The 24107-nt window shown below is 40.1% G+C and overlaps 1 protein-coding gene across 1 annotated transcript in view; it reads left to right on the top strand.

The window, feature by feature from the left end:
* Positions 1–8024: 8024 nt before the first annotated feature.
* The window catches only part of GABRA1 (gamma-aminobutyric acid type A receptor alpha1 subunit), a 42037-nt gene continuing 25954 nt past the window's right edge, over positions 8025–24107 (top strand). The window contains exons 1-3 of the mRNA XM_026091338.1: positions 8025–8192; positions 10463–10550; positions 14283–14395. Coding sequence (XP_025947123.1) covers positions 10477–10550; positions 14283–14395 — 187 coding nt within the window. The 5' untranslated portion in view covers positions 8025–8192; positions 10463–10476. The remainder of the gene's footprint in view (positions 8193–10462; positions 10551–14282; positions 14396–24107) is intronic.

Below are 24107 nucleotides of genomic sequence, written 5' to 3'. Positions count from 1 at the left end.
TGTGGAGCAGAGTTTTACCCTCAAAGCRAACAGCCAATTTCTTTACTGCTACCTTACCACAAAATGATCAATTGGGCAGCTTTCCTGGCAGCCCAAGGACCATCACTAACAGCATTTCTTTGTGCAAAGCCTGGCCTTGTTGACATTGTGCAAACTCATTGCCTTCAGTGAGGGTGCACAGTGGTAACCAGGACGCTGGTGCCACAACCAGGCCAATGAATTACTCCCTTAAAAACCCAGAGTCCCTTCCCCCCCTCCCCCAGCAAAGAAAAACCAGCAGGGGTGGAAGAGTAAGGTTTTCCTCTCCTTCACTCGTTCACACCGTGCTACACTGAATATTGTTCTAATCTCAATGGCACTGCTCTAAACAGCTAACAGCATAAGAAAGATTTGATGCTCTTTAAACAGCCATAACTGACTAAAGAGGTAGCATTTGTGTAGTCACATTTCATAATTTTCGTAAGTGACAGCTTAAGCATTAGCAAAAGCTAATTAATTTCTGATACACAAAATCTTAAAAGATGTAGAAGTGTACACCAATATTTATGCTATTAAGATGAGATAAACATTAACATATTTATGAAAGAAGCAAGTAAAGACTATGAATGCTAAATACATCTTCATATAAAATTAACTGCCTTTTCACATATTATCAGAGCTAACCTAAATGTTGAGAGCAATTGCTTCATTTATTTAAACAGTGTAGTAGGTAGGGGCTAGAGCCATAAGTGTTGTAATTCAGCTGAACTGAACACAGTTGGGCCCAGTGCCGGGAAGCCAGTTCTCACCTTTGAAGTTTTTTTATGGTAGTCACCATTAAAGCCTTTGATTACAGTCTAAAAATATTTTTTATAGCACCTTGGATTATCAGGTGGTCTCCTTCAAAAATGGCATTGTTACAAATTCCCCTTAGTACAAAACCCCACAAATTCAGATTACAACACAATTTCAACTCTAGCTGATATTTACACTCATTGATAATGTCCAGAAAATAATGACTTTGGAGTTCTTGCTTTTCTGAATCTGAAGACCAGTGATTATTTCATCTGCTTTTGAATGATGCATGACTTAAAAGTAGCAGCTTCCTAGTGTTTCTTAATATAATATAGCCACATATATGATCTACTGTAAATGTAGGCTTGACACTGCAAAGCTTGGCATGCAAGCACAGTAACTGTGAAGTATATTCCCATGAATAAAACAGGTGGAACAGGAGATATGCTTGAATCTGTACTCTAGAAAAAATAGAAAACAGTTAAGAGCTCATCCAGCAGATCCAGAGGAATTTTAGCTGTTATCAGAACTTCAGTTCCCTCCTAAAACACGGGATTGGTAAAGAAATTCAAAACATACACCTAGGTTCTAATGTACAACAGTAAAAAACAAACAATCCAGAACAAATCAGGAATAACTCACCTCAGAAGCCAAATGAGTAGAAACTAGGAGACTGGGACCCAAAGGGAGCCCATAGTCTGCATACCCTATTTTTATACTGCCTGTAAATGTCTGCACTAACACCTGGCCCTTTGATTGTCCCAGCAACAACACCTGGACCTCTGATTGTCCCAACAACAACACCTGGTCCTTTGATTGTCCCAACACAGCAGTTTTTTGTCTGTGTAATTTTCAGTAGATATAAACCCAAATACAGGTATTTTTGAAATGTAAAGAAAATGCAGAAGAGTTCTGCTAGTACTGTTTGGATAAGGATCTTAAAAGAGACAAGGAATTGCAAAAGTTAAGCACTAAATCATAACATTACAGTGACATCATTTTGTTAATGACCGGTCCAGCATACTCCCCRTCTGCACTTGCCATGCCTGACTACACTTGGACTCTAGCACAAAGCAGGTCACACTGAGATGAAATCTGGTCCTCTCAATATCGCTTAAATGTTTGCTCTGGTGTTTCTAGAGTGGGCTTCAAGTGGTAGCACAGGACGGGGCAAGCAAGATTGCTTTGCCCATCCACCGCAGCTGAGCAGGATATCTCCGCGCAGCAACGTCAGGAGTCGGGCAGCGTGTGCCGTGCGCGGCTGGAAGAACCAGTGCCCCAGAGAGCACCTGTGTCCCCATATCTGAGCACTGCGCAATGCAGCGGAGTGGGAGGAATGGGTGAATCAAACATGATGTGGAACCAGCACCTGGCGAGCTAATGACTGCATTACATTTGCTTTACAAAATTTTCTGTGGTTCCTAAATGTATTCTTCTGAAAGCTTAGCACTGCACTCACTGAAAAATCCCACTAAAATGTACAGGAATTTTGGCTAACTGAACATCACAGGTCGCAGTGTTCTTACTCTAGATATAAATACCAAGACAGAGAGAAATTAAACACATCCAAGGTCACCTAAGGTGTCAGCAGGGTATTTGGATTCCAGACCAGCAAAGCAGCCAAATCCAACCCAGTGTCACACATTTAAGAATACTTATGACCTATTGGCATTAACTGGATTCTTACGCATTTTGCTGAATAGGGATGGATTTAAACAGATTTTAAGCATCTCTCGGAATTCAGGCTGAGATGTTCTGATTCTCCATCTTCTAGTTCAATCAAAGGCAAATGTATATACCACAATAATGGTGAACTGGGTTTTTCCCTACTGTATTTTTTTCTTATTTTTTAAAATGCATTTTATTGTTTCTTATCTCTGGAAAGATTTACTTTGCTTTCCTTATTTTCTTTCCATATTCACTTATTTTTTATATCCCCAAGTAACAAGGGCTTATTAATACACTAAACATTCTTTAGCTAGGTTATTCTTTAAAAGGAAAAAAAATTTTGCAGTATCAGCCTTCAGGAGCTTTGAATCATCTAGAGCTTCTTCTGTTTAAATAGGTTTCACCCTATCTGATTTTAGGAAAAAATCATAATTATGGCTCAATATGGTTGTTTAAGCAAATATGAAATTACAGGGTAGCTCATTGGTTAGTAGGAATATGGACAAATTGCCAGTCATAATTCCAAGGTATGAGACCCAAAGAAACCTTTGCTTCCAAATGCAGAGCAGGAAGACCGGTGAGCCCCAAAATCACATTTCTGAAGTGTGACTGAGTGACATCCAGGTCAGGGTGGCAGGAACACCTTCCCTCTCCCTGCAAGGAGAACACATGAGCCGTAGAAGTTGGGGTGAGTTTACACTGAAGGCGCTGTGGAAGCTCYAGGAGGTGATAGGTGTCTGGTGCCAGGACTTTGCCTCTCCGGGAGCAGTGACTTAGAGTAAAGACATGAGGTGTTTGGCCTCCATCATACACAAATCCAGCTGTTGTAGGAAAAGCTCCCTGAAAAAGATCTCATCAATGATCACCACTGGGTTTACAAAGGTCTTGTAATCCCTACAAGCCCCCAGGCATGAACTTCGTTCTTTCTGGTTGCTTTCATTAATTCTACATTAATTCTATTTTTTTTTTTGGGGGGGGGGGGACGGGACAGATTATCATCCCATTCTTCCTTTCTGACATCAGGCAAGAAATGCTATTATTATCTGGGAAAGAATCCTACATTTCCAGYTTTACAGATTGAATTTTGTGGCAATGTTTGGCAACAGTGTAGCATAATAAATTGTTGTCTCTGTGGATTAGAAAGCCTGAAAAACTTGTAAGTAATAGGGTTTTCTGTCTGAAATATCATATTTAGAAACTTTAAAATGCAATAATCAATCATCATTTCTAAGTTTCAAGCACCAGCTATATTACATTTTTATCCCATTTTTAATAGATAATGGGCTCAAATAAGTGCCACTTCCAGTTTTGAACACAGATCTAGAAAGAACATTCCTATTTCTTCAATGGGCATTGTACCTCTGATTGAGTCTTTGAAAGACTTGTTTTCGTGCAGAATCTCATTTGTATATCCCCTGAAGTTCTTCACTTTCTATTCATTTTTGAAGAGGAAAGAGGCAACTGCCTTACTGTAAACTGAAAGAGGCGTAATGTGAGTAACTTTTATTTGAGATCATCATGTGCCTTTTATAAAAACGTTAGGTGCCAAAGATGCTTCCTGTTTTCTTTACTGTGACTGTAAATTAAAGGGAGGAAAAAAACGACTGAATTTCCTTATACTTACCAAAGGGGCAATAGCCATCCTTCGGTATGTTCCTGAAGTACATTAAATGACAAATCAAATCCAAATGATATATTTAACAAAATATCTCTGTTTAATCACACAAGCAAGACTTGTAAGTAACAGAGTCCAAAGCTCTCAAACAGATGGGCATTCCGGTTTAATTCTTTATCGATCTGCTCTATGCTAGTAAATCTCTGAGTTTCATTTGCTTTATTCAAATCCTTTGACTATTCAGGACACATTGTGTCAGAGGATTCTGCTGGGGAATTTCAGTTCTTTGATATCCACTCCTTAACTTAAGCAAAACATATGTATATTTTGCACACACAGACAAGAATTACATCAATGTGATAAAAACACAATATTGAAAACAAATTTCTGGTATAGTGACCTGTATAAATACAATATATGTGTGTTTTTCTATATATACTTATATATATACAAGCACATATAGGTGTAAAAATATATACGTAAATATATACAGATATATATGTTTTGTGTTTGATCTAGAGATCAGCAGGCACCTAAGCAATCAGTCAGATTTCAGAAAATGTTCACTAGAAATCCCAAAGCAGGGAATTATGGGAAATTAGGAGTTCCGACTATTTTTAAAAATCTGTCTGTCACTTTTAATCCTCTATTTAATTCATTTATTTAACCAAAATAGGATTCCATTGGTTTAACTTCACTGTTACTAATCACTTGCACCAACATTAGTGCTCAAAGCATTGCACACAGTAGCTGTGCCAAATTAGTTTTGGTTGTCTGTTTAGATTTAACAATATTGTTTTTAAAGGATTTAGCTGCTACACTGTATTATAACATGAATGACACAACCTCTTTCTGAAAACTTTCTGGAGTTGTAACATTGGCTTGAAAACAACATAGGTCTTCTTGACATCTTCATTTTCCAAATGTGACTGTAAAACCATGCAGTGAGATGCACATCAGCTAGTATTTAGCTGCTTGGAAACATTAAGTCCAAATGCGTCTTTCCTTACTCATTGGAGCAATTCACTTGAGAATGAAATCATATGGCCCTGAGAAGTGCCAGTAAGGTATATAGATATAGGTTGAGATTTTCAAAGATATCCTTATAAGTTAGAAGCCCCAAACACACAGATTTTGAGCCGAATTCTCATGGACTTGTTTGAAAAACTCGTTAACATTAGTGGTTAACTGGTCTCTGGGGCAGAGAATTTGGGCAGGAAAGGAAAAGAAAACAACAGCAGGAGACGTGTCTCTCTCAGCACTTCTTCGAAAGTACATTCCTGTTGGTAACAAAAAATTATGTCTGTCTTTAAAAAACTAGGTGTTTTCTTTTATAGTTTCTTCCTTAAAAGCCAGTTATTTTGTTACCACAATCCATAATAAACAGTCTATTTATTTGATTACAACCAAATATTTTTAGCATTTGCTATGAAATGACATGATAACAGCCCTTGAAAAGAAAAGGGAAAATCTGGGTTACGTGTGAGCACTGATGGGCAGGAATCTCAGCCATGAAAGAAAAATAGTTTTGTCCTACTTTCTGAAGAGATGAGAATTAGAGAGAGAATGAGCAACTTCCTATTTTAGGTCAATATTTTCACTCAGGGAGAACCCAAAAAACCATGTCATCCTTTGGCATGCTGCAATTATGTTATGGAGGCAAAGACCAACCTTGTAACCCTTGACACTTTACTAAAATAAAAATTGTTGCTATTGTTTATATGCTAATTAAAATAAATCAAGAAGAGAAAGACAGAATGTGAAGTTACGTCTCAGGCTCTGAAACTACTTCAGCTGCCCATTTGCACAGGCTTTAAGGCAAACACCCTATACATGAGCTTCTAGCCATTCAGTCATTCATTTTTTAGTCTGTCTGTTTGTCTGTCTGTATATCTGTATATCTATTCACAGACAGACATGTACAGCAAATGTACTTAGAATGTATTTGGTCATGAGAAATGAAGGGGAAAATGAAATACTGGGGCAATGTTTAACATTTGTTTATTTTCTCAGATGTACACTACTCACCTAGAAAAAAGGGTTTAAGTGTGCATACACACACGTACACAAGGTCATGCAAGTAATCTCAAAGGTTTTATAGCCACACATCTTCCACATACTTTAATAAAAAGCCTGTGCGTTGTTTTTGTAAACTCAGCTAAGGACCGGGCTTACTTGTTGCTTAAGCAAAGCTCTCCCACGCTTCACCACAAAATAAAAACATAGTAAATTACATTAGCCAACAGCATGTGAAAGTGGAAACATTAAGTATTTGGAAAATACCTCCAGCCACTAAAAGCGTGGCTGCACACTAGTGATTTGAAAAGTCACTACTTATAATTCCTTTGGGAAGTCAGTAGGTTTTCCTGTTCCCTACTTTTCTGTGCACTACAAACAACCTTGAATCAAAATGAGATGAACCACATCAGGAAACTAAGCAAAAAGTCCATTGTAGCTCTCTCTAACGTAACGTGTGGCTATTCGGTGCTGATCATAACGACGGGGGGGAACTTAGTGCACCAGGGGACTTTGGCGAACAAAATCTCTATTTTCCTTGTACTTAGAGAAGTCATTGCAGTGTTTAGACTGTTATAAGTCAGGCATTTATCCAAAATGACTGCCACCTTGGAAGTTATTGCCAGCCTTCGCTATGAATGTCATTGGCTTGCTGGGTTAAATCAAATCCTTCTCACGCTATTACAAAGACAAACAAATAATGTGTTTTGTGAGGATGTGTAGAATGTGCAGCATTTCATTGAAAAATGTGGCTAAAGCTTGCAAAAGAGAGTTTTCCGGAGACACAGGGACCCAACTCCGGTAGCTCTGACAAAATGCATGGATTTTGACCTCCCTTGGAGCAGCATCACAGGAGGGAGCCGAACCGGGGCGATGCCGGCACAGGTGGGAAAAGGGGGGGGGGGGGCTAAGGCCCCTCAGACGCCGTGTTTGCGGGGGCCGGCTCGGCGCTGACGAAGGGCGCCGCGGGGCAAAGCCGCGGGAACCTGTGGCGGCGGCGCCGCGCACCTGCTGCGTCCCTCCCGCCGCCCCTCGCCTCCCGCGCCGCTGCCGGGCTCCCGCCGCCCCGCCGGGCGGCCGCTGCGGCGCGGCTGAAGGGGCCTGGGGCACGGCGAGGGGCGGGCAGGGCCCCGCGCCCGCGGCATCCCGCCCCGGAGCAGGAGCTCCAGCGGGGCCGTGTGGGACCGGCGGGGAGGGCGGCGCCGCAGCCGCAGCCGCAGCCGCAGCCGAAGCCGAAGCCTCCAGCGAAGCCCCTGCTCCGTCCAGAGCAGAGACTGCTCTGTGCAAACATGTGTGTCCTTCCCCCCCCCCTCCCAAAACCGTGTGTGACTGTGCAGGAGATCCACCAGGTCCTGGAGCCCATTCCCTATGAGTTTCCCCCCAAAACGCACGGTACCTGCGTTTAATTACGATTGCAAAGCATCCCTGGCTACGACCCTGCCTCTATAGGTGTGTGGGGTCTATGGGTGCACGCACGCACTGCTGCATCCTCTACCTTTCCCAGCCAGCCTTCATTCATATTTATGCCGTGATTAAATATTTGATCAAAGGTTGAGTGCTAACGCGTATCGGTTGTATTTTTAATGCACGGCCCCTAAAATAGCCTGTTTTGTAAACTGGGAGTGTGAAAAGCTTCCCAGCGCAGCCTGCCGCCCCCCAGCCGCACAGCCTCCCCCCGGATAGCAATAATGCTGCAGATTGTAGAAGGATTTGAGTCTGCAGCCAGAAAGGGATTAGGGCGAGAGCACTGGAAGTTAAATTGTGCTGCATATAAAAAATGGGCGGATTGGTCTCTAGATGAGAGCTTGGTACCACCTTCCTTTCTAAAATAAAATCTCTCTGGCATGAAGTCACAGCCTATTTCACATCCGGTTTACCCTGGGACGTATTACTACTGTCTTGGTAAAGAGAAAGCTTTTGTTGTGTAGCCGCGGTCGGAATATTGGGAAGAGAAATTTGGGTGCTAAAGGCGGCGGAGCGGAGCAGCGGCGGCGGCGATGGCCGAGGCGGAGTGAGCGGCGGAGCCGGAGCCGCGCAGCCTCCGCGCGGGCGGGAGGGCGGCAGGCGCGCACCCCGGCACAGCCGGCAGCGGCGCCGCGGACCCGCGCCCCGGGCTCCGGTAAGGGCGGCTGCTCGCGCGCGCACACACATATGCACACACACACATATATATACACACACACACACATATATATACACACACACATACACACACACACATACACACACGCGCGCGCGCGCGCACCCACACCCGCCGGGCGCTCCCGGCTGCGGGCACCGCGTCCAGGCGCGCAGGCGGCTCCTTTCCCCGCTCTCCGCAGGTACCGCCGGGTGGGTGGGATATGATTTTTTTTCTTCTACCCCTCCAGCTTGAAAATCCGCAGCGATCGATGGGCTTTTATTTAATTTAATTTAATTTTTTTTTTTAACGTGGACTGATTTCAACCGGTCCTTTGAAAAGGGCTTTTGGTGGGGTGGGTTTTTTTTTTGTTTGTTTGTTTATTTATGGTTTTTTTCGAGGGAGGCGGTGGGAGGGGTGGCTTTCTCAGGGTGAGGGGGGGGGAAATACAAAGTTGAAATGCCGGGAGGAAAACAAGTCTCGATTTGTGTCTTAGAGCAGGGCAAATCTCTCACCGGGGGTCAAAAATGCATCAAAATGCCTCTCTTTTTCCCCCCCCCCCTTCCAGTGGGCGCTACTGAAATTCGCCCAGACGCGTGGCTCTTTCTCCCATTTTGAATGGGAAAACTAGCGCTGCTCTCCCGGGCGGTGCGGGCTGGGGGAGGCCGGGGGCTCGCTGGTGCCTAACGCTCCGGGAAAGTCTTTGTTTGCATTTGCTTTTTCCAGCTGCAAGAAACTTTGCTCCTCCAGGATTTATAGCGCCCGGAGGGGTTGATTTAAGCGGGGGGTGGTGGTGGGGGGCGGGCGCGGAGCTCAACAGATCGAGGTAGTTCAGAATAAGGCACTTTCCGCGGCTCGCCCCGAGGATGCTCCGGCAAAGGCAGAAGTTGGCCGGGGCGGGAGAGGGCGGCTTCGGGGCCCCGGTGCTGCCGCCGCCTCGGCGGGTGCCGAGCCGCGGGCAGCTGCCGCTGCCAGCTCCTGCCGCCGCTCGCGCCGGCCGCTCGCCCTGGCGCAGCCCCGCTCGGCGCGGGCTCCCCGGCATTTTGCTATAAACGCGTTAATTCTGTCTCACTGCTTACACGCCGCTTTGCAATGGGATTTTATTGATTTAAATCGTCCCTGAGAGTGTGCAGTGAATTGGGATATATTCGTTTAAAAGTACCACAACGGGGAAACGTACAGTGCTCCCTTTTCCCAGGCGTTGCAAAGAACTCCAGTTCGCTACTGAGGGAAAACACAGACTTTGGATTTTGTTTTCCTTATTTAATGTAATGAATGCTAAAAATCGACTGGATTCCAGCACACATATAGATATGTAAAGGGACCTGCAACATCACCTGGGCAGTCAGCTGAATCTGGAACACTGATTCCACAAATATCAGCTAAACTTTGTGTTTTATGGTTTATTGGAAAGAAAAAAAAATAACTGCTGGGTTCTGTTACTTTTTACTCAGAGGTAAGCTGGTAAACTGAGAGTAACTCAATGAAGTCTGGAGAGAGGACAAGAGATGTTTGGAGAGGAGGAAGAGGCTGCTAATGCAAAAACATTTCCTAGCAGCAATCAGAGACTGACAGAGATTTAGGAGATGGTGTGCAGGTTATCAGCACATGGTTTGATTATAAATTGTGCCCTTAGCCTGACAAAAATAGTTGTGCACATACTTAGCAGCAGATCACAGAATCAGGATCTGATCATTATACTCCTTCTGAGACACTCATGTTTCAGGGAAGAAGAAAATAGTGATGTCCGTAAGAGAAAGTTGTTCCCGGCACGTCGAGGAGCAGCAGGGCTGYGAAGGGAGCCTGGCTCCAGGCAGACACCCTGCACCGGCGGAGACCTCCAAGGGGCTTGCAAGGACTCGGGCCGGTCCAAGTCAAACAAAAAGCAAATTGCACTTGGTTATTGGGAAATGTCATGGACCCCGCCTTGCCACATTTTCCAGCACAGGAGGAAAATGAGTAGGAATTTTCACCGAGTTTGGGGACAGCAACCTTAACTCCTAACTGTCTTTGTTAAAGTTTGAGAATGATGCAAACAAGAATACACCCTTACCTCAAAGCAGATCCCACTCAAAGCCTCCCTGTCCAAAAGCGGAAGGTAAACAGGGAACAGACAAGGCCATGCTCCCTTAGTTTGAGTGACATGAGCTGGAGTGTTGTAAGGTCATTGCCTGACATCAAAGTATTGTGCAAATTTGCCTAAATCGGGCTGCTTTTTCCTCCAGGACCTGTTTTAATGAAAGGAACACTGATGATTATTTTCCTTCTAGTTTCAGAGCCCACCATGAAGAGACTCGTGGTGCTTTGCGACTGCCTCTGGGCCTGGAGCCTCCTCCTGAATGCACTGACTGAAAGAAGGTGGGGGAGATATTTTTTAATGCGTCAATATATTTTGGGAACCTTTAATTTAATACAGCAACATAAGATGATAGAAATATTGCATAGGCTGCACTACTACTGAGTGTATTGGGGAAAGTTAATCCCTGTTCAGATCCCAGCTAAATCTAAGTGAGAGAAGACTGAAAGAAAACTACAGTTTGTTTGCATAACATTTTTTTCAATATTGTGAAGAAAACAAAAGCTATCTGAAACAAATTAAAACTAAACTCCCTTTTAAACACCTATGCAATCCTTTTGACGCTTAATAATGACTGTTCAGTTCATTCAATATTTCAAATGAGATGCAAGTTTCTAAGTTTCTTGAGAGGAAAAAAGTGTAATTAAGAGGGATTTATTTATTTATTTATTTATTTAAGGGCTATTTACTAACCTTATTTTCCCTGAAAGCAGAGGCAAAACTTTAACTTCGCAGTTGGGTCAGGACTGGGTTCAAACTTAGTACCTGTTTTTGCAAATCCGAAGGAGCCCTTCCAAGGGAAGGGGGCTGCTTGTCTGAAGAAGAATTTATAGGCACAAAGCCTGTAATAGTTCATATATTTGAAAGAACATCTTGCACCTAATCTCTACAGAATGTATGTTGAACTCATGACTGCAGATATGTATTAGTATTAGGAGCAATTTGTAATCATACAACACCTCATCTAATAACTAGCAGTTGAAGTAAACACTATAAAACAGATTGGAATATACCTGAAGTAAAGTACTCGCTGCGATTCAAAATTTAGTAAAGGCGTTAGGGAAAGCTCACAGATACATTGCTGTATTTTAAAGATATTAATGTCCTGTCAATAATGCTACCTAATGACCAAAAAGCAGTAGGAGAGGTTTTGGACGGTCACTAGTGATCCCTAAAGGATGTGGTTTGTACCTTGCTGGCAATAGTGTCTTCTCGTGCATTAGCAGCTCCAGCTACGCTTATCTCCTGGCTACCTTGCGGAATTTAAATAGAGTGGAGGGCGCAAAGGTCCACCTGCACAAGTGCTTCCTCCAAAAAAATAAGAATAATAACAGATTATTCATGTAGCTGGATTGACATATTGAATAAACATGACATTTAAAGAAATACTTTTATTTTGATAATATATTGAGAAAGGTGAGAATTTAAAGCACTCATTAGATGCTTCATCTGGCCTACCTAAAGAATTTTGTGAAAACTTGTTTAGTTACATACATATCTAATACATACATACATATATATATATATATATAAAATATATGCATGTGAATTTTTAATGTGTGAATTAAAATGCATTGGACTAATGTTTAAAAATTATATGGTGTGTCACTATTATAATGACCTGTAGATGGAGTTAGTGCACAGTATTTTATTATACAGTGGCTTAATATGAAACAACAGTCACATACAGTAACTTTGACATTTTCCTCACAATGTACACACCTTACATAAAATATATCTGGCTTTGAAGCCATTTTGCCACAGTAACTTCGTGTGCCTTTACTTCTGGAGGGCTGTTAATTCTTCATTATGAAAAACAGTTGATGAATTAGATACAATTACTACAGTCTGTCCATTAAATTCTCCTTGTCATAAAAAGACAAGCATTCAGACTACTTTAATGAGTGTTTTGACTGAAAAATCAGTCTGCATGGAGTTACAGTATACTTTATTTGTACATAAATGTTCGGATTCCTCCTGTTGTGACCATACGTCCGTTAAAAGCAGCCGTAACGACAGTGCCTTTCGCCTCTGAAGAGACGGTGAGAAGACCAGGTAAAGGCACTGAGGGGGGCGACGGCCCGGCYGCCGTCAGGGCCCCTGAGCGCACGCGGCCCCTCGTCCTGCCTCGCACGCCTCGCCGGCAGACGTGCTCCTGCATTTGCCCCGAGACTCACTGAAGTGTTTTTATATCCTTCGGGCACTTTAACCCTGGTGACCTTCTGCTCTCCTTGAGATATGTACGCACAGCAAAATGTTCACTGCCAAAAAGTGTTAGAATAGGATTTAATCCAGAGAAGAGTCCTTAACTGCAATCCTACCTAAGACATACGGGAAGAGATCCTTTAAGAGATACTGCGCACTGGAGGCAGCAGGAGAACTTGTTATTTGGTAGCATCTAGGAAACGTAAAAGAAAAAATATGAAAATGTTAACCTCCGTGACTTAAAATATAACTGCTGGTTTATAAAAATAAGTATAAATCAAACTATTTTTAATAAGTCAAGGCATATGATATAGATAGAAGAAATTCAGGGTATTTCATTTAAAAACTGCTAGAGGTACCGTCCTCTTCATTAGAAACCATAATTTATATGCATTAAAAAAAMCCCTGAAAACTGTTCTCCAAACAAACCACATCCTATTGAAATAAAACAAAAGTTAGTAAAACTCTGTGAGTGTCAGTTYTGAAACATGTTTAAATTTGTAGCATTCATTATTCAAATCTGTACTGCAAAATAACCTGGAAGCGTTTCTTTCCTGCACAAAAAAAAAAAATCCTGTAACCTGAGTGCCTTTCCTCCTCCGTTCTGCATGTGGGACGCACAAAGGATGCTGAACTGATGTGGCTTACGGAAAAAACATTTGTAGGTATTTCAGTAGAACCAGATCATGTCACACATGGCCACATCCCCCAGACAGCCTTGGTGGGCAGAGCAGGCGCGCCGGGGTCTGATCCAAAAGAAGGGGCTGCGCCCTGCGCTGCTTAGCCAGTTCAGCCGTAACGCGTGTTTTGGGAAGCAGTGTCTTTGGGTTCAATCACGACGGCTGCACGTGTTTATAATGGAAGTTTTCCCAGTAACGAATGAAAAAAGGATGTTGGGTTGGCTTTAAGACAACTGTAATGTATGATGAAGGGAATTATCTATAACGGGGTATTTGGTAAAGGTTTCAGATTTAAGAAAAAGGCTGATTCTGATCTCCTTATAGCAGTCAGATACTTCTATGCCCAAGGACTTCATTCCTACTTGTATCGATGAAAGTAAGATTTTAGTAGTTGAGTTCAAAGGGCTTAATTCTGTTTTCCTCATTGGGGAAAATTTGGGAGACCTCTGGCTGGGTTAGGACTATCACATTAGGGATCTGTAAGTGAAGCTTTACAGAGATGAAAGATTTCCATGTCAACAGATGGTTTTATTGCACATTTGTACGGGAAAGTTGGAGACGTTCCTCCAAATCTAATCACTAACAGAAAATGGGAAATAAAATGAAGCAAAATTATATATTGATCTGTGAAAGTATACTCTCACATGGTTTTCTTCTGTCCTCATGAGGAAGACATCTCTGTATTTTTTGTTTTCTCTTTGTTTTAGTGTATGTTTTCAGTCCTTAAATGTCAGTGTTTTAAATTGTGTTCTTCTTTGTGTGGAAACCCTTTATAACTATTATAAATTAAACACATTATCTTTTGCTGATAAATGAGCCTTTTACTGAGAAATACATATTGGAATTTTATAACCATTAATGAATAATGAGATAAACATTAAGGGACTGAAGTTCTGTTTGCTCATCATTTGTGGAAGTGCACTGTTTTTCTAAGCTTTTACTAAAAATGTGTAATTTAAAAAAAATGTTTAAGTGAAAGAACCCTATGAAGTGCTACAGTCTGGTTTTACAGAGGAGATTTTGTGACCATAAATCAGTACAAGCAAGATTAAACAGATTTTGGAATTACTGTTTGGTAAGGTTATTGGTGCGTTACTGTTTTATAGTGTTAACTGTTCTGTATTTCAGCTACGGACAAACTTCACTGCAAGATGAAATTAAAGACAACACCACAGTATTTACCAGAATATTGGATCGTCTGCTGGATGGCTACGATAACCGCTTGAGACCAGGACTGGGAGGTGTGTCATATTATCATTCTTTAGGTTATGTGTTAGAGAAAAAAATCATTTTAAACAATGTTATTTTTCCATGATATACTTGTTTTCATTCAGTTTATAAATACATAAAATAATGTTGATACGCAACATCCATTTTTTCAGACATACTGTGCCTTTCTCTATGTCTCACATACTCACTTTACACACACACTTCCCAAAAAGAAGAAAAGTCAGTGTTGATAATTCAAGAAAACTGCTTCATGCCCACTAAAATTTTGAATGTATCAAGAATAAAATATAATAAAAAAAATTACCTGAGACCTGACAAATGACAAAGGTTTATGAATCAGGCCTAAACGACACATCTAAACAAGCAAAAACCCTACTGACTATTTTCATAAGAGGATTTGGTTCTGAAAGTGAAAACATCAATCAACCTTAGTCATATAAAAGTCTATGGGAAGTTTATAGGATTTTTTTCTACTAAGGTATGTCAAGATTTGTTTCCGTAATATTTTGTCTTCTCAGCGTGGTAAAGATGTCTTTCTCCTCCTGCTCAAAGTGCTGAATCCGTAAAAAAGTAGAAAATACRTAGCAATGATTTCTTTACCAAACCGCTGTTACACAGCCCGCTCCTTCTCAGCGTGCCGAGAGGCCGGGGGCTCCGGCGTGTCCTGCAGGGACATGGCCCCGCGCCGGCTCCTGCGCCATCGCTGCACGCAAAGGCGGACCGTCRCCTTGTACAACCACAAACCATTCTTTTAGCGCTCTGAAAGCTTGGCTTTACTTCTTCTTTCCCACGTTGCCTGTTTTTGGTCTTTTTGACTCTCCAGGTAAAACAAAACAAAGGAAAACTCTTCCCCCCCCCATGTGCAGTTCAACCTGTTCTTATAGAACTGTATTATATGAAGAATTGTGCATTACATTAAGAATTCTTATACCATCTCCTGGGAATGAAAGGAAGATCATAAAAAGTAAGCTTAGTTATTCTGCGTTTTGAGGCTACCATCTTGCAATGATTCTTGAATCATGAGCTGGCTTCTTCCATGGTTTAACTTCACTGACTTTAATGACTGGCTATAGATAACATCCTGTTTATAAAGTGTTCTTTGAGAAACACATTTAAAACTTGGTTGGTCTATAAATTTTTGGGTGGAATTTCAAAATAATTTGCAACAAGTGAGAATCACTTTTTGGTTTCATCCACCAGTATTTTTGTTTGCTTTCTTGTAAACCSTTGGATTAGCCTACAAATAAATGCTCCTTAATCTTTGATTAATACAGCTGTAGAATTCAGTCAGCTGCTACATCATAGTAAATAAACATAGCGCAGAAGGCAATAAATAAATGAAACCGTAAACTGTATAAAGTCTGCTATGTGTCTACAAGAAAAATGCAAGCACATGATGATTTCTTATATGAGTTTTGTAGCTATTATGATTTGTTTTACAGTTACTAGAAGAGCAAACAAAAGGAGATGCAGGAAAAAGCATTACTCTCTTACTCTCCGCATAGCTATTTAAGCTCCTAAGCACTTCATATTAAGTGTGAGAGAGATCTTTTTGCAGAAGATGGGTGTGTGTGTGTGTGTGTGTGTGTGTGTGTAGGTACATTTTCTGAAGCCAGACTTGCAGGGCATACTGGAAGAACAGGTCTTCAAACCTCGTGAAAGGATCCCCCAACCCAGCTTAAATTTACTCTTGATACAGAGACTATATAATGTAACTGCTTCTCTAGTGGGAAATGACTCTCTTCACAAACCTAAATAGCCATTTGCATTACTAGCAGTTTAAAGCAAAAATGAGTGCAGCAGGGGAGTACAGGGGAGGGAAAACAGGACTGGAGTACTTTCATTAACCAAGGGTTAGAGAAGATAAAATCGTCTTTGCATGTGCTTCCTTCCTTTCTTGAACTGAGTGTTGCATGTTCCTCCCTGGAGCCAAGGATCTGGAATATCACAATTWCCTTATCATGCAATACAATACAGTTTCATGGTGTCAGTTTAGCAGAGTAAATTTAATTTATCTATTATATTTCTGAGCTCAGAATACTAGAATTAAACATATCAGGACTTCTAAAAAATCCCCCATCTGATGAAATTATGGGCAGCAAATTCGTGTTTAAAATCAAATGTAATAAGAAGTGGTTTTACTCTTTTGACTACTGGATAATGTGTTGTTCAAAAGATATAAATGGTAGATTTTAAAAACTAAAGATGGACACCTGGCCCAGTGTTTTCAAATCTGATGCCAATTTATAATAAAGCTGTTGCTTGGGAACTCTGAAATTCTTCTTTACAATGCTTTCTTGTTGAGGTATCTAAATATGACCTAATAACCTCAACATGAGGCAATTTTGACATACTTGATTTAGACACTTTGTATAATGGGGAAATATGTTCTGAAATGGTCTGTACATAGAAGTAACCATCGATACGTCTAAATCAATATCTCCCATGTGGCATGGGTTTTGGCGATGGAAGCTCAATAACCTTCAGCTGTTCTGTTTGCTTGGTCTGTTGCTGGGAGCTTTAAACCTATTTGCAAGAATGGTGCTTTCGTTTTGCTCCCAACAAAGCCGATGATGGTTTCTTATTAAATATTTCAATCAGAACAAGATTTTTATCCACTCCAAAGAGAAAGTTAAGAAAGCTGCCAAAACTACTAGTACAGCAGTGTTTTATGATACATAGAATAAGGTCTAAAACTGACTCATTCCATATAAGCTATGATGCAGCTATGAGAGAAATTAGGCAAAATATGTTGATAAATTTTACACTGTGTCAAGCACAATGTAAATCTGTATACCACTGATTATGTTATAACACGCTATTCTGGTTATCCAGAATTGTCTACTGTCTTCATTCAGTGCCTTYTGAGAAACAAAAGATGATGTAAAACAATATACGATACCATTGTTTTCTCCTACAGAAAGAGCTACATTGCAGAAAACTCTCTACTTTTCCATGTAAAACCTCTCGTTATACACTGCAGCTTTCCAAATATATACACATACAAAACCCAGAATTCTGTACATGAACAGAAACAAAAAACAGAATGAATTTCTCTCTTTCTCAGCTGTGGAAAAGGTAGTCAGTCAGGTTATTTGTTTCCCCTTGTGTGTATGTGTATGTACAGAGAATTCAGTAACAAAAAGGTGTGGTACAAAATAATAATGCAATGAACTGTAGAAGAGGTTTGGTCTTCAATAAATTTTCTTGCTTATAGAAGCGATTTCCTCCCTCTTGAGATAACCCCCATGATATTTCTCTATCCTGAGTTTGCAGACTTCCTATTAGTGGGGTGAGCGGTTTCATGTACTGGTGGAGGAGATTTTCGTGGCGGATCAGGCGCCATGAAGCCAGCTCTCTCTCTTGGCGAGCTCTCATTATAAAGATACAGTGTCAGAACTATACTATATATTCATTGGCAAGCCAGATTATAAGGGGGAGCATTAAGATAATGAAAAATTTAGAGGTGTAGAATTCTGACCCGCACTTTCAGAATGTGTGGAATCAGTGCTAGATTGATATTAAGTCCTCCCTTTTCTTTTTTTAGATGTTCTTTTGAGGTATCACTTCAAAGGGAGACTGGAAAAGCACGAATGCTCCATAGAGTATGGAAATGAAAATTATTATTCCTCAAATAACACAGTAAGGCCATACCTGAAATGAACTGAAATGGAATTATTTTTCATTATAAAGAGTATAAAAAAGTGGAGTGGGTGACCCAGGGAGAAAAATAACAGTTACTGAATATGCTTCTTATTTTAAAAAAAAGGCATTGTGCCAAAAATGAATCTGTTTTTTTTAAAAAGAAACACACAGCACTATGTTATGCATTGACACATTTGCACCTGTTATCAATAATTATTGATATAAATTATATTATTTAGTTGTTTGCCTCCTTCATACGTGGGCACAGTCACTTAGTCAGACATAGCTAGGAAATAAGCATCTGTTGTACCCATCCATAAACACAGACAAATAACTACGTTTACAGTTATTTGTGCCTGGAAAATAGAACTTTCAAAATGAATGTAAAAACATTGTGAATCACTCCAGAGGATACCTATTAACTCTATGAGAGGATAATCATTTACAAAAAGCAAGGAAGAGGAATTACATAGAGTAACATATTGAAGCTGAAAAAGAGGAAATCATGTTAGACATTAAGGGAAAAAAATAAACAGTGAAGTCATTAAGGTAATAGCATAATTTTCTGTGGGAACTATCTGGATCCTAGAACTAGGGGTGATCAAAAATAGACTAAATAATAAAGATGCTGTGCTCTTTTCAAATACATGATCCTGTACAAAATAAAGGCTCAGATAGCAGTGGAGAAGAGTCGAATACAAAGGAAACRTGAAGTCGGTCTTTGGTGACCTCTCACAGTAGATCACTGTCTCTACAGTGGGAGTTTAAAAGCACTGAAAAGCAATAGGAAACAATGGAAAAAATAAGTTTCTTGGGTAAATGAACATGCCGTTGACTTTCGTTCTGGACTGCCTTCGTGTGGCGAAGGAGGTGAGCCACAAACGGCGCGCTGGCAGGCTCGGCGAGCCGGTGGAGGGGTCCTGCCGATGGGCAGGGGCTCCGTACCTCCTGTTGAGGGTTGTGAAGGTGTAATCAGCTGCAGCTCCAGATTTTAAGACTGTCCCTTTTGTACTGGCACATGTGCCCTCTCTACAACGAAAGGATATCAGGTGGTCTGTGACCTTTTAGCTTAGAATAGTTGTCAGTGTGGTTTATTCCTTTGAGAGGGGTTTTTAGTGGAAAGACAGAAGATTGTTAATACAGAACAACGGAGAAGAAGAAGAGTGGGTTTCATTAGGAAGATCAGAGCGAAGCTTCCTAAATGAAATCTCATTTTATTGTTGCGTCAAATACACATTAGATCATCCCAACAGATTATCACCATTACTTCAGTATTGAACAGAATTATGCTTGTTTCATGGTGTAAGTGAAAGCTATTCTCTGTGATGTATATCAAAATTGAGTGTGACTATCCCTAAATGGAAAACGGGTCTATCGCAAGCAATCCATTACTTCCACAGAGTGCTCATATTTAAAGTGATGGAGAGTAAGCCTGACAGTATTATGTTAATTACATTTTCAAGTTCATTTTTATGAGAACATTATCTATAAATATGATAAGGTGATAAGGCGATTGAGGTCCCAAAGGAAATTTTGGGATTTGAACTCAGATCTTCACTAACTTAAAGTTTAGGGAAAATATGGTTTTGGTCTATGTGTGTAATATAAAATAAATTAAACCTAAATGATCCTACTCTAAGTGAAAAGAGAGTCCTATACTGGACCCTTACTCATAATCCTGTAAAGGGAATAAGGACCAGATCCTATACTTAGTCCTATAAGAACATGAGGGGCTGATCTTGGTCTTTTTTTCCAGTCTGTAGGGACCACATTGACAGAAGGGCAACTGCAGAAAGCCATAGAAGACCTAGGAAAGTGTCCTCAGTACCGCAGTGGAGTAGGGAGATGGTGGCCGCTCGGTGCTGGTGGGTGCTGCGGGGAGAGCGGCGCGGACCAGCGCAGCCCTCAGAGCCAGCCCGTCACAGTGGCTGCAGAGGCTACGGCATCGCGGGAAAGCACGTTTTTCTCCTTTTCTAGTCTCCCCAATTTTTGCAAAAGCAGCAGCACAAAATTGGTCCAAGCGTTTGCTGTGTTTTTTCGATCATGATACTTCATAGGACTCAGCCGGGGCAATTAGTCTACGTGAGCCTATGGCATTTTTAATAGTAATAGTATACAGTATACAGGCATCTAATCTTTTCATTCAAAATCACAAGAAAACCTTTTTCTGTTTTAATAATTACAGCACACGCTTACACAAGACATAGAGCAGGAACAGTTGCATTACCAAAAAAGATGTAATTAATTTAAACTATCAAAATGAGTAATTCAAATAAATTTTGTGCTCAGAAACAAACAGGTCAGAAAGGAAAATATAAAATGGATAGTTTTCTATAGATAAATAGGTTTATTTCCTGCTGTTTAAATAAATCTGTGGATTTTTTTCTTTTGATCTCAATTTGTAATCCAACCACTAGTCTAGAAATAATGAGCCCCCTGGGAGTTTAAATCGAAGTGTTTATTGTTTTTACTTATTAACTTTGAGAGTTTACATTAGCTTAACTTCATTAGCAAAACATAGTAGTTGTAAACAGTAAAATTACAGTAATTCATGTTGACTGACGCTTTCACATATATATGTGGACCAAAACCATCTTCCACTGGTGCAAATTGGTTTACTGCCTGCGGGTCTGTTCTAGGTGTTGAACTCAGAGAGAAACCTGTTTGAGTTTTCCTCTGATATCTAGCACTAAAGCATAAAAAGCAAATAAGGTATTTCACATATTCCTGCAATTTTGCTGATCAGTAATGACTTGGACCCCAAACACTATGGCTGCTTTACAGTTTATCTCCTTAAACATGATGTAAAGTCACTAGTAATTTACTTTTTTTAAGCTGGAATCCTTATCGGTTTTACAAATACTCCTATATTACCTAGTCTTGATTCAGGGGGTAGATGTTATAGTCAAGAGACGTGGTTGACATGTCTTTACAACTGATTGATTTATCCTCAGCTGTTAGAACAGCTCCTGGCCATAGTTTGCTTTGTTCAGTGGCTTAAGAATTTTCTGCAAGTCTTAGGGATATCATGAAGGTTTTGAATATAGTCAGGATCTGAGGTTTCCGGGGAAAAAAAAAAGAGCATTTCAAGTACAGTTTAAACCTTCCCATGGTAATCAAGTTGCAAACTGAAAATGGTTAACCTTGATTCTAAATATACATCCCAACTGTATGAGTAAATCCATGTCCTGTGCAGGAGTGACTCACAACCTTTGGAGCTCTTAACAAAGCATGGTTGAATCATCTAATTAGTAAAACAGTAAACAAAAATTTCAAAACTTCCACACAGCTTTGAAGGGGCTAATCTTTCTTTGGTGTGCTCATACACATTTTTTTACTGTATTTGGAAATGAGGTACATATCAAGGATAAAAGAGATCATTTGTCCATTCCCTTGGAAATCTTCCATCTTACTGCTGAAGCCTTTAGTTTCCATTTCCAAGTGATTTCCTTAAGCCTTAACCTCTCTATTATGACCATAAGTCTCCTAAAATTCTAGAATGATTTTTAGGATTCAGCATACCACCACATGATATGCTTCAAAGAGTATAATCTGTGTTTGTGTAAGGTAAATCAGTTCATTCTATTATTTTAAATAAAGCCACAGTATTTTGCTTCAGCTGGGACTCTGAGTTTATAGCATTAAGGGATGAATACATTGCTTCTGAATTGCTTCCAACATCTGCTGTCTTGGGACTATCTCCTAATGATGCTGGTGGGAATGCCTCAATGGAAAGGAGATGGAGAGTAAAAATGAAAGAGCTTTAAAAGAGACATTTGAGTTTCAATTTTCAATATGCAGAATTCTAATAGGTTTCGTGATGATATGAGTTTCTCACTCTTCTTAAGAAAAGATGACTCAGTAGCTGGAACTTAAAGAATCTCTTCAGCAACATTTTACTGGACCTTGTGAAATCTCCATCTTCTTCTGCTGCCAGCTGCTTCATCTGAGATCACAGCCTTCACTTCTTGAGCTGAGAGTGGTGGGCTGAAAGAGAGAGTACTTCTTCCAAGTCAATACGTTTTGGACAACCACATGCCTCTTCCTGTAATAGGAGGTTAAATTCTCACTGTGAACTTTAAGATTAAGTCCAGAGCCAATTAGATGTCAAGGGAGCACTTAAATTTCTTAGGCCAATTAAAAAGCTCATAAACGATGATAAGGTCAAACATTCATTTCACTGGATAGCCAACGAGGAAATTTCACCTATCCAGTGCTTTTGTCAGCAGTCACAGTAGTCTGCACACCTCTCAGTCACATATATGAAAGACCTCAAATACAAAAGACACTATTAGGCAACTCAGCCACTTTGCAGTATTTTGCTTTCTGTGATTAGGAATAATACATTGGAAATTTCATCCTTTGACTTTTTTAAATGAATGCTGGATATTACTTTTGCTACTAACTAAATTTTGCACTAACTTGCTAACAGTATACAAATGTCTTTCAGTGCATTACAAGAATGATAGAATCAGATCTAATATTACATCTTGATTACTGCTGTCTCAAAAAAAGCAATATTATATTATATACATATATATTAAACATTTGTATACATTTATAAGTTGCAGACTTTTTTCAAGTGCAATAGTGAAAAACTTTTATGTGTACCCCTTAGAACATTCATTCCCATTATAACTTTCGGGTCATATATAGAGATGTATATTGTTATTAGTTGCTTAACCATGATTCCTTATTTTCACTCCTCTTTTGTCAGAACTTAAATTAGTCTTGTTTATTGTCAGACGCAACAAAACAAATCATATTTCAACAGTCTGAAATCTTTTGAACTTGAAGAGGCTTCTGTTAAATTATTTTTTCCACTTAATTACTTTACAATATTTAAATAACATTATATAGATAATATAGATCCATACGTATTTCTTAGGCTTATGACAGTTTTTGCCTGCTGCTTGACTTTTGTTTACTGAATCATATTAGCCTCTTTTGGGGGGGGATTACTTCGACTATTCCAAATTTCTCAATTTATTTATCTGAAAGCTATTTGAGAAATGCATCCCTCCTTCTTCCGTATTTGAAATTTCTATCAGAAAAACCCATGCTGGTTTGTGTACTAGTATAGTAAATATTCGGACTTACCTCCGTGTAAATTGTGAAAGCTGATGGGGTTAGCTCCACTCAACACTGCCTGGATTTATGCCTTCCTGTAGCTATATTTAAATCAACTGAGTTATGTGGATACATGCCATCCTGGATGGATATTTTTTGGTATTTTGTGGCCCAGAAAATACCAATGTGTTCAGAAGTGGCTGGTAACGTGTGTGCAGAGGGGGAGGAGAGGATGAAGGGAGGTTAAGCTTGCAGGTCTCCCAGAGGGACTTTCACCAGTGGCTCTGCAGAAGGCAGATGCTTGGCTCTTTCTGGAAATCAGCACCAGTTCAGGTGTCTCAGGCTGAATGCTCGTTTGCGACCACTAAAATCACGAGGTACTTGTGAAATGGCCAAGGGCATTGTGCCACTGAGCGAAAGTACAGCCTGGAAAGCACTGAGAAGTCTAACTTTAAGATATGGCACATGCCTATGATCTATTTTATGTACACGTTATAGATTTCCAAATTATTATTCACACTAATCTGTCATTGGGGCCTGTAAAATAAATCATTTAGTTTAAAGGAAATCTAACATTAGTGCCAATATCAATTAAAAAAGATTACAACATTACAAAATATAAAGTTTATACAGATGTCAAAAAGATATAGTAGAGATGCTTAGTTGATATTTATTGGGAATAGCTTTATCTCCTTTTTGTTTATTACAGTTATAAGTAATGCAGCCATCTCTAACTCATGCCAATAAAATATCTTTATGTTTTTATACACCATAATGTATTCTCTCTCTATCTTTCTTCTGCATTCCTGTGTCTCAATACTAAATACATAATGCATCAGCCAAGGGTTAATTATTAGAGACCTTATTCAGCTTGCCCAGAAACATCAAATACCCAATATGACATTTGAGTATGTAAAATATTCAGTACCGTTTATAATGTCAGGCAAGAAGCTTCATTAGCCAAGGAGTGAAAAGATTTACACAGCAGCAGAACTATGGCTTCTATAC

The sequence above is a fragment of the Apteryx rowi genome, unplaced genomic scaffold (assembly GCF_003343035.1).
Source record: "Apteryx rowi isolate R43461 unplaced genomic scaffold, aptRow1 scaffold_90, whole genome shotgun sequence".
In the NCBI taxonomy this organism is placed as follows: domain Eukaryota; kingdom Metazoa; phylum Chordata; class Aves; order Apterygiformes; family Apterygidae; genus Apteryx; species Apteryx rowi.
Note: the sequence above shows the minus strand (reverse complement) of the source record. Positions and strands in the feature narration are given on the sequence as shown.